This window comes from Vulpes lagopus, chromosome 6, assembly GCF_018345385.1.
Source record: "Vulpes lagopus strain Blue_001 chromosome 6, ASM1834538v1, whole genome shotgun sequence".
Classification (NCBI taxonomy): domain Eukaryota; kingdom Metazoa; phylum Chordata; class Mammalia; order Carnivora; family Canidae; genus Vulpes; species Vulpes lagopus.
The window spans coordinates 102,584,729-102,604,426 of NC_054829.1; the positions used below are offsets into that span (position 1 = coordinate 102,584,729).

At 34.5% G+C, this 19,698-nt stretch overlaps 1 protein-coding gene across 2 annotated transcripts in view; it reads left to right on the forward strand.

Moving 5' to 3' along the window:
- The window catches only part of GSTCD (glutathione S-transferase C-terminal domain containing), a 125,102-nt gene that overhangs the window by 79,546 nt on the left and 25,858 nt on the right, over window positions 1-19,698 (forward strand). For both annotated transcript variants that reach the window (XR_005988457.1, XM_041759128.1), the window contains exons 6-8: window positions 16,046-16,161; window positions 16,315-16,359; window positions 18,353-18,481. Coding sequence is in view for 1 of the 2 variants with exons in the window: in XM_041759128.1 (XP_041615062.1) it covers window positions 16,046-16,161; window positions 16,315-16,359; window positions 18,353-18,481 (290 nt within the window). In the remaining variant the exon portion in view is untranslated. The remainder of the gene's footprint in view (window positions 1-16,045; window positions 16,162-16,314; window positions 16,360-18,352; window positions 18,482-19,698) is intronic.

A 19,698-nucleotide genomic window follows, 5' to 3' on the forward strand; every position in this document is an offset into this window, starting at 1 on the left:
ACAACTCTTTCATATCATCTTCTCTCTTCATTCAATACTGCTTCCCTTTTTCTCTTAACTCATAGGTTTAAAATAAAAACCGCCAGAAGTTTCTACATGCTTCCCCCAGCAGTTGAACCAACATACCAACTTCTATAGCCATCCACAGCAGGTTCTCCTGCTATATTCTTGTTTAAGCCTGAGCCTTGCACTGTGCACTGTATCTCTTCCTCTTACACCCTCAATTGTTTGTTTGTTTGTTTGTTGTCCTGGATCATGCTCATCAGATATCAATAATGCTGAATTACCACCCAGTTTTTTAAATCCTCTTACCTTACTTAGCCCTACAGCTGCCACTCTTTTTACCTGCTATGGTTTCATCTTATCTTCCTCCACTCCCTTCCCAAACTTTTGTTAAAAAATTGCTAACCTTATTTTTTAAAGCTGCACAAATATACCAGGACTGAATCCCCATGTAGCATTCATATTTTTATGAAGGCTATTTTTTACTATTTTGTCTTACTTACATTATCTCTTTAATATATTCATTTCTCCTGAACCGTTTGAGAATTCTTTGTATACATTATGACATTTCACCCCAAATATTTTCTCATATATCTCCTAAGAACAAAGGCATTCTCTTATATAATGACAATCCAATAATTACACACAGGAAATTTTTAAAAAGATGTTATTTATTTATTTGGGAGAGAGCATAAGTTGAGGAGGGACAGGGGGTGGGGAGAGGCAGAAGGAGAGGGAGAAGTAGACTCCTCACTGACCAGGGAGCCTGATGCAGGGCTCCATCCCAGGACCCTAGGATCATGACCTGAGCTGAGGCAGATGCTTAACTGACCGAGCCACCCAGGTGCCCCTACATACGGGAAATTTAACAGTAATACAATACTATTAGCAAATTTACTGACCATATTCAAATACTCCCAATTATTCAATAACACTCTCACTCTCTTTAATATCCAGTATCCAGTCAGGGACTGTCCATTGCTTTTCGTTGTCATATATCTCTAGTCGTCTTTAATCTAGAAGCCTGGGCTTTAAAATCCTTTTTGTTTTTTATGATATTGACTTTTTTTCTTTTTAAGAATCTAAACCAGTTGTATTGCAGAATATGCTCAATTTAGATTTATCTATTTCCTCTTTCAGATGGAGGCTAAACCATTGGCAAGTTTACAGTAAAATGACTCCTAAACATTTTTTGGCAAGCATACTACAGAATTGATGTTATGCCCCTCCAAGTGCACCACAACAGCTAGCACATATCAGTTTGACACATTATTTATAAATTTGATCACTTGGTTAAGTTGGTTTCCCTCAGATTTCTCCATTGTAAAGATACTGGTTTCCCTTTGTAATAATAAATAATGCTTAGAAAGCTACTTTGAGCTGTCTTATTCCCTAATAGTTTTTCTCCAGTAGCTTTAGCATCCATTGATGAGTCTTACCCAAATCAATTATCACAAAATCATGATTTTCTATTTCTATTATGCCTTATACTTATTAGTTGTCCTTCTCTTTTGAACCCACAAAAATTAATCTTTTGCCCTACCACTCCAACAAAACTACTATTGTCAAGGTCACCAAGGACTTCCATTTACTAAATCTAAGGGACAAGTCGCAGTCCTTATTTTCCTTAATATATCAACTGCACTGGACAAAATTAATCATTCCCTTCTCCTAGAAATACTTTTTTTAGTCGGCCTCTGAGAAACCTATTGGTAGGAGGATGCCTTATCAATCTTCTTTGCTGGCTCTTATTATAGCTTCCAAATCTCTGGGCATGAAAAAAAATACCTCAGGATTTAGTCTTCATACTTCTACTACAACTCAACATGCAGTAATGTGATTCTTTTAGTTTGTTAGGCTCAAAATTCTGGAGTCGTTCTTGACCCTTCTCTTTCTTTTACCCTCTATATCCAAGTCATTAGCAAATTCTGTCAGCTCTATTTTAAAAACATATGCCTAATCTAATGATTTCTCTCTATGTCCATTGCTCCATCCTTAATCTAAACAACTATCATGTCTGGCCTTGACTATTTTTGCAGTAGTATCCTAGTCAGACTCCCTGCTTTTACCCTTGCTTGCCTATAGAAATCATTTTTAAAAGTCAATGTCATAAAATCCATCCATCCATGCAAAATAAACCCAAAATTCTTACATAGATTATAAGGTCTTCCATACTCTGGCCTTTGCCTACTTCTTCCATCTTCTTCTCTGCCTGTCTCCTATTTGTTATCCTCCTTGTCTGGAAAACTCTTCCCCCAGATAATTCATGTACTTCATCACTTCATTCAGATCTCAAATAGCACCTTATCAGGGAGCCCGTTCAGATTTTTTCATTTAAAATAAGTCTCTCCGTCACTATTTGTCCTCCTCCTCTGTTTACTTTTCTTGTTAGCCCCTGATGTAGTATATGTTTATTTGCTTTGTGTGTATCATATGTCTACCCCTTACTGTGTCCTGTGACAGCAGGGATTGCTATATCCCCAACCCTTAGAGCAATGCTTAGCACAGAATAGGTACCTAATAAGTGTTTCTTAATTGTCTGTTGGATTTCCTCTTCCTCTTCTATTATTGATACAAGAGGAAGAGGATTTTATCCCACTTTCAATGAAAGTTTTAGTTTATAAACTGCTCTTTTTTCCTCTTCAAATATTGAATACAATGTTCCAAAGTATTCCTTAGCAAAGAAATTATGTTTTTGTGAATTGTATAAATTAATGGGTTATTTATAATTTTGCTATTTGTAATTACTAATTGCAGTGTGTTTTTCCTTGGTGTTTGGATATTATTCCTTAAAAGACAACTAAAATTCTCATATGATAGCCTATTATTGCTTGTATTTTATTACTAATGAAAGTACAAAGTCTTTTACTAGATCATATATGAATTTTAAAGCCCATCAGTACAGGAGTATTCATTTTAATGTTCTACATACTTCTCTAGGAAGTCTTTTTTCTATTAGTTGATGAAATAAAGTTTTGGCTTCTTTTATTAACTTGAAAGTAGAAACTAATCACATGTTATAAGATTAAACTAATGGAAGTTGATGAAAATTCTTGGACTAACCACCATTTCCTGGTGTTTTTTGTTCTATAAGTTTGTTTTTTTGGTGTATCCTAGATATGGTATGTAAATACTGGGGGGAAATATATAAGACTTCAAATCTGATTTAGTTCTTGGAAGTGACCAAGATATGCATCCTGTTTTAAAGAGTGAGGAAATTGCCATAACTGTTTTGTGTGTATACAGAAATGTAGGTATTCCTCATAAATTCCTTTTTGCTACCATGTCTGTATCTTCAACATCAGATAGAGACTGGTAGATTTTAGGGGTATTTACTAGGGAGGATATTTAGATTTTCATACTGTATATTTCACTGGGTATCTAGAAATGTTAAATTTCAAGCATTATTGTCGAGTTCTTATAATCACTTAGCTATTTCAGTACATATAATTAAATAATGCAACAATTTTAACTGTGATGGACACTATGAGTCCTTGTTCTCAGAATATTTCAGAAGTTTACATTAAATATGTTACATCACTTTCCTAAATTAATATTTAAGAAGAAATATTATGATGGCTGATGTCTTCAAGCTTTCAAACATAGCTTTTATAACTCATTCTCAAGAAAAATGTTTTTGGTGCCTTTGGTTCCTTTTTATTGATGACTCAGTCTCTTGAGACTAACTAGCATGTGACTGGGTTTTGTATATATTCTGTGTAATTTCTGGAGGCTCCTAGGAGACAGATTTGTCCTGAAGTGGAAAGTTTTGAAGTTTGCAGAATCTGGTTTTGTGTCTTTGTTGACTCACTGCATTCACTGGAACTGAATTTGAAGGAGTAGTAGTTTTTTTTAAAGATTTTGTTTATTTATTTGAGAGAAAGAGAGGGAGAGAACACAAATGGGGGTGGTACCAGGAGGGGCAGAGGGAGAGGGAGAAGCAGACTCCCCAGTGAGCAGGGAGCCTGACGTCAGGGTTCAATCCCAGGACCTCTGGGATCATGACATGAGCCAGACACTTAACTAACTGAGCCACCCAGGTGCCCCTTTTTAGCAATATTTCCTAAAATGGTTCCTATAGAAAACTAGATAGTAATAACATTCAGTTGTCAGATGATTTTGGGAAACATTGTGTTTCTATACTGATTCTCCTTAGAGCCTTTATTATGCCAATGGGCATTGTGATTCTCCAAAAAAATTGGATAATGTGTGAATTTCCTAAGACTATCTGATGGTGGAAGCCACTTTTTCTCCCTCCCAATATCTCTTAATATCTGGAGGGACCAGTGTTCCACAATCAAAGTATAATCAATGCTAATTCTTCTGTGTCTTCACAGCTCAGACTTGTAGGTGCAAATGTAGTGGTCAATAGCTGATTAAAAACTATAGTGCATGGGTATGCACAAGTGTATATACAAAAAAGTAAAGAACCAACCAAACAGAAAACTAAAATAATCACAGCACACTTGACATTGGCTTGTTCAAGGAATGCTTCTTAGATTCAATCATTAAAAAGAATTTTCAGAAACACAGAACAGAAGAATCTGAAGTAAAGCTGAAGTAATTTAGGATAGGTAAACTTTCTTTTTAGAAAGATACATCTCCCTATGTCTCTCTCTCTCTGCCTCTTTCTCATGGAGCACTTACCCTGAATGTACAGTAACCAGTTAAGTCCCGAAGAATTTTTTTTTTTTAATAAGTGAAGCCATTTATCTACATAGGCTTCAAGTCCAGCACTCCTTATGTTTGGTATTTTTCTGAAAATTTGACTTTAGTATGACTTTCATACTGATTTTGAGATTAGAATTAGGTATATTACCAAAATATAAAAGAACAATGTTCAATAATGATGAAAATTTCTCTGGTGTCAGAAATTAGATGAAACATATCTATACCACACAAGGAAGCAGCAATAATGCATACTGAAAAAGTTTCTATTTTTTTCTAAAACAGACAATAAACTTTATTAATATGTAACAAATTGGTAATCCTATATATATTTGGGTCCTGTTCAAAACTATTTTACTGTTAAGAATTTGTGATTTCTGGGGTAGTAGATAGAAACACAGGCTCTGAAGCAAGACTGGCAAAATTCAAACCCTGGCTCTACCATGGAGTAACTATGTGACCAAGTGAGTTACTTTATTATTTTAGTTCACATTTATTCATCTGAATTGTTGTAACAGTACCAACCTCATGACAAAGGACTGAAATAATAAATAAAACATCCTTAGCACATTGTAATCATTCAGTAGTCCTAATACCAGTAAATAAGAATATCCATTCAGTAACTATATATATGTATATATATACACACACATATATGCACATATATACACACATATATATGAGAGTAAATATAATTGTAATTGTCTTCGTTAAATATCCCTGCCTTCTCTCTACGTGATGGCTCCTTTAAAAGTTCCTTTCGTATGGAGTACTTTTTCACTTACTTCTCATGGCTACTTCTTGTCATTCAGATCCCAGTTTTGTTACCTGCTCAAGAAGGCATTTCCTTACTATCTAATCTAACAATATTCACCAAGTTAATTTCAACCATATTTTATTTTAATTTTCTCCTTATCATTTATCATTTGATTTTTTATTGTCAAACTCCTTTCACTGCAATATAATAATCTCCTTTGTTCTCTATTGTGTCCTAGCACCTTGGTAAATGTTTTTAAAATATGTGCTAATTTAATAAACTAATCTGTAGAGGTGATAATGAAAAAAATCAAAGAAAAGGAGGGAAATCCAAAATTCCAGTTTAGGAAAAAAATATCAATTCCTGCCTTCCACTGTCCTACTCAGGCCCTGAACTTATATGTCAGTAAACTTATCTCCCAAGTGGCTCAGTTCCATTGTAGCTTAACTCTTTTAGATCTGTCATCTCTTGTGACTTAGGATAGGGCCTGACCACCTACATGTTATCAATGGTATGACCTTCCTTTTTCTTTTTTTTTTTTTTTCCTTTTTCTAACCCTTTGTGTTTCTTCCCTTTTCCTACACTATACTGGCTGGACCACTGCTTAAGACTACTGTTGCTAGACCTTTGTGAATACCAATACTTGACCAGATTGAGTTTCTTCAGAATTCTAATTTGGATCACTGTCTCCATCCCCTACCCATGCCTATTGCTGTGTGTTAGTTCCCACAGTCTTTTTCTCTCCACCATCCCTTGCTGTGGAAGTCCAACATTCTTTAATGTTCTATCCTTGTAAGTTAGGTTCACAAGGTTTGAGACCATTAAAAAAGAAAAGGAACAGTAGAATTGAAATTTAAGACTGCCTTTGAGTTTGTATGGTACCTATGTAACTTGTAATGAATACCACTGCCTTGGAGTGTTTACTTTTACGTATAATAACCATTCTTTATATTGGTTATTGTCATTCTACCTAGCACCATTTCATGATAGGTAAGTGCCTTCATAATACTTTTCAATGATGATAATCCTTAAAAGCCCAATGGTAGGATGTCATTCTAGTCATCTATTTCTACCTAAAAAATCACTGCAAAGCTTAGTGCCTTTAAATAACAACTATTGATTTTATTCACAAATCTGCATCTTGGAAGGGCTCAGTGGGAAATCTTGTCTGTTTACACAGCATCAGCTGGGCAGGCTTAGCTTCCTAGAACATGGTGCTGTGTTCCTAGAGCAAATGCCGGAAAGGCAGAGCAGTGGAAGCTGCCAGAAATGGACATTGTTGTTTCTGTATTACACTGATCAAGCAATCATAGAGTTCAGATTCAAGGGAACAGGCATAGAAACCACCTCTTAATGGGAATTCTATAATGTAGAATTAATATTATCAAAGAATTCGGGATCATGTCACCTTAGATATTCATCATTTTCATCTTTTCAATAAAAAAATCAAATAAGAAAAATCTGTAGGTATATCATAGCAGAAATTAGAATATTATGCACAAAAGAAGCTGTTTTTTGAAATTGCTTGACTCTGGGAAAGTTAATACTCACCATTTTGAGCTACTAGAGTATCACTTAACCTAAATATTGTGAAACATACCACATTTGCCAAATTGAGGATTATTTGAATGATTTCAAAAGTTAATAAAACTATTAAAATACCTTACCATTGTTAACATAAGCCTCTGAAAGAGGAAGAAATAAATACCTATTTTCTAGAGTTAATGTTTTTGTTCTAAAGTATTTCTACTTGGTCTTGTGGGCAACTTGGAAGATATTGTGACTTTTAAAAAAAAACTGAATTCCAGGACAAAGTAATGTTTACTTTGTGTGGTGTAAATAGCATTTAAATGGAATGAAAATATATGTGTTCAATTAACTCAGGATCTGGTATTCTGAAGTCAAAATGTTTTATTCATCTTAGAGAAAAAAAATAGCAGTTTTTAAAAGGTTTTAAAATTTCCACTGTTTACAGTATTTAATCCCTTCTATAAACAAGTTTTGATTTGAAAAATAATGTAACTGTATTTTTTCCAACTTTGTCCCTTAACTCAGCATTTTGCTTAAATATTTTTTTTAGTTATCAGTTTTTTAAAGATGCTCTAGAACTGGATATAGAAGAGTAAAGGTGCATGCCATATTTGGACAGCATCTGCAGTACTGTAACAGGAAAAATCTTTCCAATCTATTTTCATTTCATTCCTCCTGGATAATCCGATTTTGCAACAAATTGATTGCTCAACCTCCTCATGTCACTTTTCTATAAAATCGAAAAGGTTGGTACAGTCCCAAGGTGAGGAAATGGTCTCTTTCTGGGAAGGGTGACCCTCAAAGGTCAATTCATTAAACAGAGTGACTTATGAGACCTCCAAATAATGCCTCAGTGATATATTCCAAAATATTGAGTCCAAAACTTAATCTTCTTTACTGGTAAGCCTGTGCTTGGAAATTTTACTTAAAGGAAAAACTGAAATAAACTGCATTTTATGACTGATTCTAAAGAACATTTTACCCCCTAAGATGGAATTTTTAGGGAAATCCCTTATTTTCCTCCTAGAAAGCACTTCATTTCCTTGAACTCTCACACTAAAAAAAAGTACCAGGGAATCCCTGGGTGGCTCAGCAGTTTAGTGCCTGCCTTTGGCCCAGGGTGTGATCCTGGAGTCACAGGATTGAGTCCCACATCAGGCTCCCTGCATGGAGCCTGCTTCTCCTTCTGCCTGTGTATTCGCCTCTCTCTCTCTGTGTGTGTCTTTCATGAATGAATAAATAAATAAAATCTTTAAAAAAATAAAACAGTACCAGTGCTGAAATTCTGATATCACAATTAATCGAAATCATCTGTGTAAGAGAGATCAAGTCATAGCAGGAAGAAGACTGAACCTGGCATATAGAAATTTTTGGTGGGAGTACCAGCTTTACTACTTACCAGGTGTGTGTCTTTGAGCAAGTGCTAAGTTTGAACAACCTCCTTAGTGCTCAGTGTCCTCATTTGTAAAATAAGGAAAATGCCATCCACTCTGACGACCTGACAGAGTTTTAAGATTAGATTATATATCAAATATGCAAGCATTTAATAAACTGCAAAATATCATATAAACAAAAAGTGTTATCAACCATTTTAGAAACTTTGATGAAATATAATTGTATTTTTGTAAGTTATAGCTGTTAAAATTTCATTAAAATATCTTGTACAATGTGGTTAATACAATATATTTTTCTAAGCTCAAATCAAACATTTTGTACTAATTATACAAAACATAACTTTACTAAGGGCAGAGACCAAGTATAATAGATCTTTGTGTCCCTAACATTGTCTAGAACAGTTCTTTGTAGGTCAGGTCCATTGGTTGTTTCATTGTCAAATAATTAAGGTATTTGTGAGGTCATTATTCTTCAATTTAGAGAAGAATAAATTGGTCTCTTTTTAGCATTTTGAATTTCTAATAATTTTTGAATGCTCTAATACTGTGAATAACAAAATTATCAGAGTGAAAATAACCATCACATTGTTACACAATTGTTGATTTCATAGCCAGCACTGTGGAATGTGTGAACAAGTAGGGAAAAGAGGAAAAAAGTTATCAGATAATTAGTATCCATTGTTGCAAGAAAGTTGTCACTGTGAGGTTAGCATGGCTAAGAGGATTAGTGATGCTAGTCTGCAACTAACTTTGAAAAATGTAAATCAAAAGGACTATTTGAAATGTTTAAGATTTCCAGTAAGTCATGTCTAAAATTTAAAACAAAATTGCACTAACCTAAATTATAAACTTTATGTTGCTGCTTAGTTTTACACATCAACTCAGGAATTTCTTTAGGAATTTAACTCCTGCCTTTCTAACTTTTTTTTAAGATCTTATTTAAATTCCAGTTAGTGAACATGCAGGTGTGATATTAGTTTCAGGTGTATAATTTAGTGATTCAACACTTATATACCACACCTGGTGTTCGTCCAAACAGGTGCCCTCCTTAATCCCCGTCACGTATTTAACCCATTTCCCCCACCCACATCTCTCCAGTAGCACTCAGTATGTTCTCTGTCAGTAAGAGTCTGTTTCTTGGTTTGCTCTTCGTTTTTCCTCTATGCTCATTTGTTTTGTTTCTTAAATTCCATATGAGTGAAATCATTGGTATTTGTCTTTCTCTGACTTATTTCATTTAGCATCATATTCTCTAGCTCCATCCGTATCATCACTAATGCCAAGATTTATTTTTAATAGCTGAGTAATATTCCATTGTATATACTTACCACTTCTTTATCCATGCATGAGTCGATGGACATTTGGGCTGTTTCCATAATTTGGCTATTGTTGATAATGCTGCTATAAACATTGGGATGCATATATCCTTTTGAATTAGTATTTTTGGATTTTTTGGATAAATACCCAATAGTGCAATTACTGGATGATAGGTAGTTCTATTCTTAACTTTTTGAGGAATCTACATACTGTTTTCCAGAGTGGCTGCACCAGCTTTCATTCCCACCAACAGTGTAAGAGGGTTTCCCTTTCTTAACATCCTCACCAACACCTGTTTCTTACGTTGTTGATTTTAGCTGTTCTGACAGTTGTGAGCCTAGTACCTGTCTCATTGTAGTTTTAATTTGTATTCCCCTGATCATGAGTGATGTTGAGCGTCATTTCACATATCTGTTAGCCATTTGGATATTTTCTTTGGAAAAATGTGTGCTCATTTCTTCCCATTTCTTAATTGGATTATTTGTTCTTTGGATGTTGAGTTTTTATAAGTTCTTTATATATTTTGGATACTAATCCTTTATTAGATATGTTATTTGCAAATAATTTCTCCCATTCCACAGGTCACCTTTTAGTTTTATTGATTGTTTCCTTTGTTGTGCAGAAGCTTATTATTTTGGTGAAGTCCCAGTATGTTATTTCCCTTGCCTTAGGTGAGTTATCTAATAAGAAGTTGCTGTGGCTGAGGTCAAAGAGGTTGCTGCCTGTGTTCTCCTCTAGGATTTTGATGGTTTCCTGTCTCACATTTAGGTCTTTCATCCATTTTGAATTTATTTTTGTCTAGCTTTTTTGATATAGCTTTAAGTAGCTATCTTTTTATTCCCTCACCAAAGTTCTCAGAAACTTTTACATTTCCATATAAAACAGTTTCGTAGTTGACTTCTTTTACTTTTCAACAAGCACAGCATTGATAGCTAACTTGTTTTCATGCTTAGGACATGCAGAAGTAAGCATATGGCCTTTAAAATCCAGCTTGTCTTAATTGCACAGAAAATAAATTCATTAAACTTATTGAGCACCTGTTATGTGATCTATCAGCCTCCTCTTTCCATTTAATTGGACCCAAGTTTCTGAATCTATTTCAGGGAGACAGAAGCAATTTTAGCTAATAGTTCTTTTGGTAGTTAATATAATTAATTGTGCCTACGTATCATTTAAAAAAGTTTGAGTTATAATTGACAGAATTATTTTAGTTTCATGTGTACAATATAATGATTTGATATTTGTATATGTTGTGAAATGAGCACCACAATAAGTCTAATTAATTAACATCCATCACTACACATAGTTAATTCTTTTCTTGTGATGAGAACTCCTAGGATCTATTCTATTAGCAACTTCCAAATATGCAATACAATATTATTAACTATGGTTGCCATGCTATACATTACATCCTCATGACTTATTTATAACTGGAAGTTTGTACCTTTGACTCCCTTCTCACATTTTGCCCACCCCTATCCCTGCCTCTGGCAACCACCAAACTACTCTCTTAGATTCCAGATGTAAGGAACATCATATGGTACTTATCTGACTTACTTCATTTAGCATATGCCCTAAGGTCCCTCCATGTTATTTCAAATGGCAAGATTTCATTCTTTTGTATAGCTGAATAATATTTAATTGTGTATCTGTCTACCACATTTTATCCATCACTCGTTGATGAACACTTAGATGTTCTTCATATCTTGATTATTGTAAATAGAGCTGTAGTGAACATAGGGGTGCAGATATCTTTTTGAGCTAGTGTTTTCACTTTCTTCAGATAAATACCCAGAAGTTTATAATAAAATTTTTTCACTATTTAACAATACTAATACTTTATAGTATAAAAGATTAATTATTTTGGGTAGTAAAAAATGTTTGAAAAAGTAACTTTGTCTTTTTAAAAAATTTATTACAAAATACTAAATGTAAATGTAATCAGGAGCATGGAAAGCTAGCAGGTAAGGTTCCTGAGGTTCTAAAGCAAGAAAATAGGTTTCGAGCAGAGAGAACAAATTTGTAAAAGGCGCCACCTCACTGACCTTGATAAATTCAAGGAACTATTCATTGTTCAGAAAGACTGGAATATAGGAGATATATAGGAAAGTTCCCAAAGGTGAGTTTGCTCAAGTAACAGGGCTCAAGTCACTAGAGGTCTTGTTTTCTTGCCAAGAAATCAAAAACTTTTTTCTTAAGACAGAGAGGTGCCTTTAAAGGTATTTCAAGCAAAGAAGAGATATTTAAGTAGGTACATGTGGAAGGGACTTTAGTTTTGTAAACTGGAAAAGCATGGTCAATGACAAGCTATGGCACAAAAGACAGGACCTAGTGAGCATAGCATTTCAGAGCAATACCAAGAGAAGAGACCCTGGGAAGGAGAGTGAGAAGAAGAGCTTTCTTGATCTAGAACACCAGGTTCAAAATGAGTCCATGAATTCCAATTAGTTGATTCTAGTTCATTTTCTTAATTAAATGACATAATGACAATTAGCATCAGTTGAGGTTGAATGCTCCAGAGAATTCTATTAATAATCTGATTTGATTTCAGGGTATACTCTATTCTGAATAAAAATGATGCAGGCTAGCACTGTAAAAGAACATCTGGGGATGAGCACTGGGTGTTATACTATATGTTGGCAAATCGAACTCCAATAAAAAAAAATATACATAAAAAACAAAAAAGAACATCTGTAATATGTAATAATGTAAAAATAACCATGCTGTCTATTCAAGTAGAACTGGTCTCTAAGGAGCTCTAAACACATCAAACATTAGAGGCCACGTTCTCTCTACAGCGCAAAGAGGCAGAATAACAAGCAAGCTCCTTCCCATCTGGTCTTGCCCATGTTTTCAGGTCTGTCTCATGCTTTGCCACTTCTTCACCAATCCTCATTTTCAAGCACATGAGCCAATTGTGGTTTTCTCCTAAATATATGCCATCTTGTTCTTAGTATGCTTTCCCTTGCCTTTCTATCTGGCAAGTCTCTGTTCCTCCTTAAGACTCGGCTGAAATGCCTCAAGTCTCTGTAAAGCTCTCTGTGTTGTCTCAATTAGTCCTTTATTTTCAGCACACATACATTTGCATGTAATGAACACCCACAAGTCCCTTTTAGATACTCTTAAGAGAGCTCCCTAACGGACAGGGACTATGTTGTATTCACTTTGAAGTGTGTCCTCAGCATACAGACAGTTCCTGAGAGTAGTAGGTGCCTAAGTATGAAAACCATAGCTACCCTGGGGATGGGACCTGGGTTTCACTATTGCCCTGCATAAGGGATGCTGGTGTTCTTTTTTAAGATTTTATTTATTCATGAGAGAGAGAGAGAGAGAGACAGGGAGAGGGAGAAGCAGGCTCCCTGCAGGGAGCCCCACATGGGACTCAATCCCAGGACTCCAGGATCACGCCCTGGGCCAAAGGCAGGCGCTAAACCACTGAGCTACCCAGGGATCCCCTGATGCTGGTGTGGTTTGTTTGTTTGTTTGTTTGTTTATGTTGGTGTTCTAATGTGCTAATGTTCTAATGGTGCTCTTCCTTTGCTTAGAAATTGATTCCTTGACCTTCATATTTTCTTTCTGGGCAATGCAAACAACATGAAGTTGTCTAAATAATCAAGTTCCTCCAAACTTGAAGTAGACAAGGGGAAGACTTCACTGTGGGAGAATTACATCACAGAACAAATGAGATCGTTTGTATTTTTTAAAAAAAATCTGGTCATTTGGTTCTTGGGTTTCTTTTTCTATGATGACACTTAAAGAACCAGCATTTTTAGTCAAATTAAAAATAGATTATAAATTCATGCTTGTAAGCGGTGTCTTAGGCACAAGAATGTTGAATATAGATAGAGAGTAGGACTTGATTTTTTAATTAATACTATATCTCAAAATACTGCTTTATTACCTAGCTCAATGTATTTGAGATCCTCTTCATGTTTCCTGGAGCCTCATAATATTTATAAAACTAGAATGGGAAGGACGAATGTTTTATTAGAGTTGGCTTTTCATAAAGCATCTGAGCATCATGCTACTGTATTTTTAGCTCAATCTGTGAATATTATGTGTAGCTTAATAGTGTCTATTTTTTTTTATTTATTTATGATAGTCACACAGAGAGAGAGATAGAGAGAGGCAGAGACACAGGCAGAGGGAGAAGCAGGCTCCATGCACCAGGAGCCTGACGTGGGATTCGATCCCGGGTCTCCAGGATCGCGCCCTGGGCCAAAGGCAGGCGCCAAACCGCTGCGCCACCCAGGGATCCCCAATAGTGTCTATTTAAACACAACCCTGAAAATCACCTCTTTGCCTTCAACCTTCATATCAACATGAATTCTATATATGCAATCTTAGCTAGAAAAACATATTTTCATCAACATTTGCTTTTGAAGCAAACCTAAGTTAGATAATTCTAAATGTCTAATAGAAATGTGATACCAAACTTGATGTTAGTTATTCCATTAAATAAATTTTCTTTTCTCCTTGTTCTTAACAAATGGTAATTCCTTTTGACTTTATAAAGATCCTTTGGCTAAGAAATGTTAATCCACAAAATGAAGACTAAAATGTTTATGCTCATTTCTTGCTTCTCAGTGGCTCCATCAAACAGCAGGATTTGTGACTCTAGCTTTCTGACAGGGCTCAAAAATACTTTTCCAGTTTTGCCTTCTGACTCCCTCACTCTCCTCCCCTTCCTGTTGTTACTCTTCCTCTTCCAAATCAGAACTGCATTGCCATAAAAAATTAGGCAGATTTATGAATGGTTGGATAGATGGATGGATAAATGGATAAAAATGTGATAAACCAAGCTTGGTAAGCTGTTAATGGTAGAATCTAAGTGGAGGTTTTAGAGGCATTCATTGTAAGATTCTTTCAACTTTGCTGTGTTGAAAATTGTCATAATTTCTTAGGAGTTGTAATCCAGGAAGGGTAGGATGACAAGGGGCTTCACTTATTTTGTTTAAATTTTTTTACAATATATTATTAGGGAAAAATGGAAAGAAAGCTATATGAAACTGTCTTCATAAGTCACCAGACTATTGGTTTAAATGCCCTTCATGTTTGAAATTCACATTAGGCCATGCTAAATAACTAAGAATGTGTACAATCATTTAGTTATATAATAATAAAATCACATCATTATAATAGGAAATTGGATATGTAAGTGTGGTAGATATAGTCAGTGGAATACTATGCAGCCATTAAAACTTATAGAAACAGATACAATGACATGGAAAGATTCATATATAATTTTTTATATGTGTCTATAACATTGTGAATTTATGGACACACCTAGAAGTACATATATACAAAGATATTATCTTTGAATTATTATATTATGGATCTTTTTCTCTCATATAGATTTTTGTATTCACATTTTCTATTTTTTTCTTAAAGGTGTTCCAATGTTTTTATTTTAGTAACCTAAGAAAGAAGGAAAACAGAGAAGAGAAGGAAAGAAAAAAGCCAAGCTATTTTTCTGTGAAAATGGAGTAGAGAAATGTTGGTATCTGTAAATAATTTTTGATCAAGCCAAAAGATTATCTGGGTTTTCCTTTTATCTATATCAATGAAATCTGCTCTCTTATATTTTCTTAATCTTGCTCTTACAAAAAGTGCATGTGAAATATGTAAAAACAAATAATTTCATTCATTCTTCTGAAGTTATTTTCATGGACTTAACTAGTGGCTTTGAAGGAAAGTTAAGATGTTTTCATGCTGCTAGGCCCAAGGCATTTCATACTTGGAAATTCCCTATCTTTAATCTCCAATTGCATTAGATTTCTGTGTCTGACTCATGAGGAAAAGAAGCTTCAAAGCCAAAATGGTAAAATCTAATTTCTAACTATACTAACTATTGATAGATTTCAGACAATGTGACACCTATGTTCCAGTAGTCCTAACCAGAAGAATTAAGAGTTCAAAGATGCCAGTTAAATAATAAAAATGTTTTTGTGTATTATAGATGTCTTTTGTCCAAGGAGATTTAAAAATGCACTAGAATTAGGTAATCTTTAGCAATCAATATGTCTCTGGTAGGGTAAAAGGAAGTAACAGTCATTACTGTTAATTTTTATTCATCCAGTGAATTTATTGAACATTTTATGGCTCTGCAATTAATATTTCACTTATTGTTTCCTCTCTAGAACATTTTTTTCAATAGCTACTGCCAGAAAAGTTGGACATGAATAAATGTAAAAATATGTATAGAAAGAGTTCATTTCTGGATTCCAGTTCTCTGGTCCTCTTTTGGTGGATGATGTGGAATTTACAACTTATACATTTACCCTGTTCCTGGATGCCAGTGTTCTATTCTATGAATGTCTTCTTACTACCCCACAATGCCTAACATTTCATTGTCTTCATCTCTTATCTTCCCTAGGTAAAATGTCCAGTGATCGAGCTTTGAGGAAGCAGCAGCAATTAAACAACCTTGTTTATGTGGTGACAAATCAGGCCAAACCTGGTGACAGAATTGTGGATTTCTGCAGCGGCGGGGTATTATATCTCTCCTTTTATTCTCTTAAGCCTTTCGCTATGTGACTTTACTGTATTATATTCAAAGTCATGTTTTTATTTGGCAAGGCTGCTGTCTCAGAATGAGAAAAAAGCCTTACAGACCAAAGTTGTTTCTTTTTCTGCCTTTTCCAGGGCCATGTTGGGATTGTCCTTGCTCACATGCTACCATCATGCCAGGTAAAACCTGAATAACCAATAAAAAGAAACGATGGAAAACTACCCAGTTCACTTAGCTGGGTCTGTCTTACCCCTGCTCTTTGAATGTATAATCATTCACTCAGGTCACATTTTATGGCACACATAAATTTTTTTTTCTTTGAACTAAACTTCTAAAAATCTTCAAGTAGGATCACAGTAGAGTTTTCAATTTTTATAAAATGGCTATATTTTAAAATAATTTTTAGAAGGAAACACCATTCTGCTGTTAAATAAAATAGTTAATAGTAAAACTAGTTTAATTGTCCATATATTTTTATACCAGAAATACTAGCTTCTGAAACTTATTAAGCATATTCTTTTAGTATCTTGATTTTTATCCATTTTACCAAAATTGTAACAGAATAACAAAATCTGTTAAAGAAAAAAATAAACTCCAAATTTACCACAGTCATCCATCAAATGCTTTTCTTCCCCTGTTCTCATTAAGTCATTGTCTATGAGGATGCTTATTGCTGCAAATGCTAAAAATGTAAATATAATTTTAGTCACCAGCTTTAACTCAGTATTGTAGCATAAATGTTTTTTCCCTATTGCAAATAGTTTTAAATACCATTATTAAAATATCACCAAAATGTAAGTACACAGTATGTTTTTAAGTAAATGTACCATAATTTATGCAGTCATTGCCGCCATTTGTTAGGAGTTTATTATTTTTAGTCTTCTGCCATATGAAATCATTTCCTTGCAGTGATCATCATCTTTTAGCATAAAAGTCTAGAATTTGATGACTTTTAAAAAAATACAAAACAAACAGGGCATATTCTTTGCTCATGAACTCCCTGGAAGGTGCAAAATAATTATAGTGACTCCTCACAGAAGAAAATGGTGAAGAACTCATAGACTGGCCAGAATGACATGTAACAGACAACTGGGGGGCAAGGGGGTATCATTCTTTTCTTTTCTCCAAAAATAAAGGGCAAAATAAATAAGGAATCCTGGGGGAAACTAGCAGCTGTTTTTGTTATCAAGGAAAGCAACAATCTCGTGGTTGGAGTTAGAGGAAGAAAGCTCATAAAGAAGAACCCTGGAGAAGCAGGGTCAAGGATATGGTGTTTTTTCCCCCTTCTCCACAGTTCTAGAAACTCAGAGATGTTGAGACTTTAAAGGTGAAATCTTGGCTAGAATAATGGCTGGAAAGCCTTTGATGCCAAGTATACTCTGATAGGTTTGTATACAAAGGAATGCAGGATTTTTCCATAAAGACAAGCATAAGGACAAAATAAGGGTAGAACTAGGAATGATAGTGATTATAGTGATTTAATTCTGCCCACTTTTCTTTGTCAAAACCAGTAATCCTCTCCAGTCATCATTGGCCTGGATTCCTAGAGACTCCTAACCATTTGCCCTTCCTTCTGAAGGTTGCCCTTCACCCCAACCAATCCATAGTATACATTGCAACAATGGAACCTTCTTTTATCACACGATCTGGCTGCTATTACCTCTCCAGAATTATGTCTACCCTCCATACCCTGTCCCCCCATCCACCATCACCACCACACACTGTGCCCCAGCTACACCAATTTTCTCAGTTCTTCAAACACACCCTTGGGCCTTCTTACATGTTTCTCTCTCTGCCAGAAATACTCCTTCAGTCCTCTAGCTAATTTCTATTCTTTTCTCAGGCCTCAGTTAATATGTTATTTTCCATGTTAAATTACTAAAACCTTCCTTAGTCATGAAGTCTGAGTGCTCTGATAATGCAATATGTCTTCCATTACACACATCACTATATTATAATTGCCTGTTACACTTATATCACTCCATTTGTAAGCTTTAAGAGTTTGAGGACCTTGTTCATTTTTATACCACATTATTGGACATACTTCCTGACAGAGGATAAGGATCAGTGTAATATGTTCTACATTAAAGCTATGAAATACAGTAATAATACTTTGCCCTAATGTCTGAATTATGTTACTGAATATACTGTTGTTTCCTGGGTGAAATCTAGGTTACATTAATAGAAAACAAGGAATTATCTTTAATCCGTGCTAAGAAGAGAAGTGATGAACTAGGTTTAAGCAACATTTGGTTCATTCAAGCAAATATGGAGTATTTTACAGGGATGTTTAATATTGGGGTAAGTAAGCAATTTCAATTTCTTTAATTAAGAAAAATTATATGCCTCAGACTAATCAGATAAGATACTTTTATATTCTTTGCTAAGTAGGTGTATAACTTTTTATTTCAACTATCTCTAAAGTATAGCATATTAATGAATATTATTTCATTCATAGCACTTCACCAGTATGTGGTAGAGGTAACATTTGTTCCTCTCCCAGATATGAGCTTTATTTTCTTCACTGCAGAATACCTGGTGCCTAAAACAATGTTTGACATATAGCAAATGCTTGAAAATAGTTCTCAATCGAATGAACGAATGAATTCTAATGACAATGACCTCCCTTAGTTTATTTTACATTTTTTAAAGATAACAAAGAAAAATAAAGAAATGTTGCTGTTATTCTTTGTATTTGTTTTAAATATTTTTTCTTATTTTTAAAGGGCTATATGTTTACTATAGAAAAATACATAATAATACAAAGAAGAATCACCAGTACTACCATTAAAACCCTTTGGTCATTATATTTATGCACACATACAAACGTATATTTACACATATGTTAACATTACTGACATACTATCATACTACATGGATCTTGCTTTAACTCAACATTGTCATAAATCTTTCCCCTACTCATTGATCATGTTTTTTTTTCATGTTGTCATAATGCATAATAATTACTATGATGGGCATCTTATGCATTGTTTAAGACTTGGTTACATTTGCCAAATCTCTTTCTAGGGACGTTGTGCTAATCTGCATTCCCAACTATATGTGTTCATAAAACATACACAATAGGCTAGTCTAGCTGGAACTCTTTTTCAGAATAAAAACTCAGACTTTCATAGTTCTTATGATCTTTCCAGTGAGGTCCATTTCCTAAACATCAGCTACTGGGAATTTGTGGGATTTATTGTTATCTTTTACAGGGAAAAATATATGCAATTTGTTTCCATTGCAGACATGATCTAGATTGGTTATCTCAAACCAAGCCGATACGAAGAGAAAAAAAAGCCTATTACTGAGGAAATTCAGGAAAATGCAGACATCTGAAACAGTGAATTCAAATTAACTATATGTTTATGTACAACTTAAATTTTACATAAATGTCGACATAAAATCAAAGCTTCTCCCAGGAAATGAGCCATTAAACCAGTTGCCCATGTTACCAGTACACCAGCAAAATATTTAAGGTGGCAAGAAATTGCTGCCCATTTACTCACCTTTCAAAT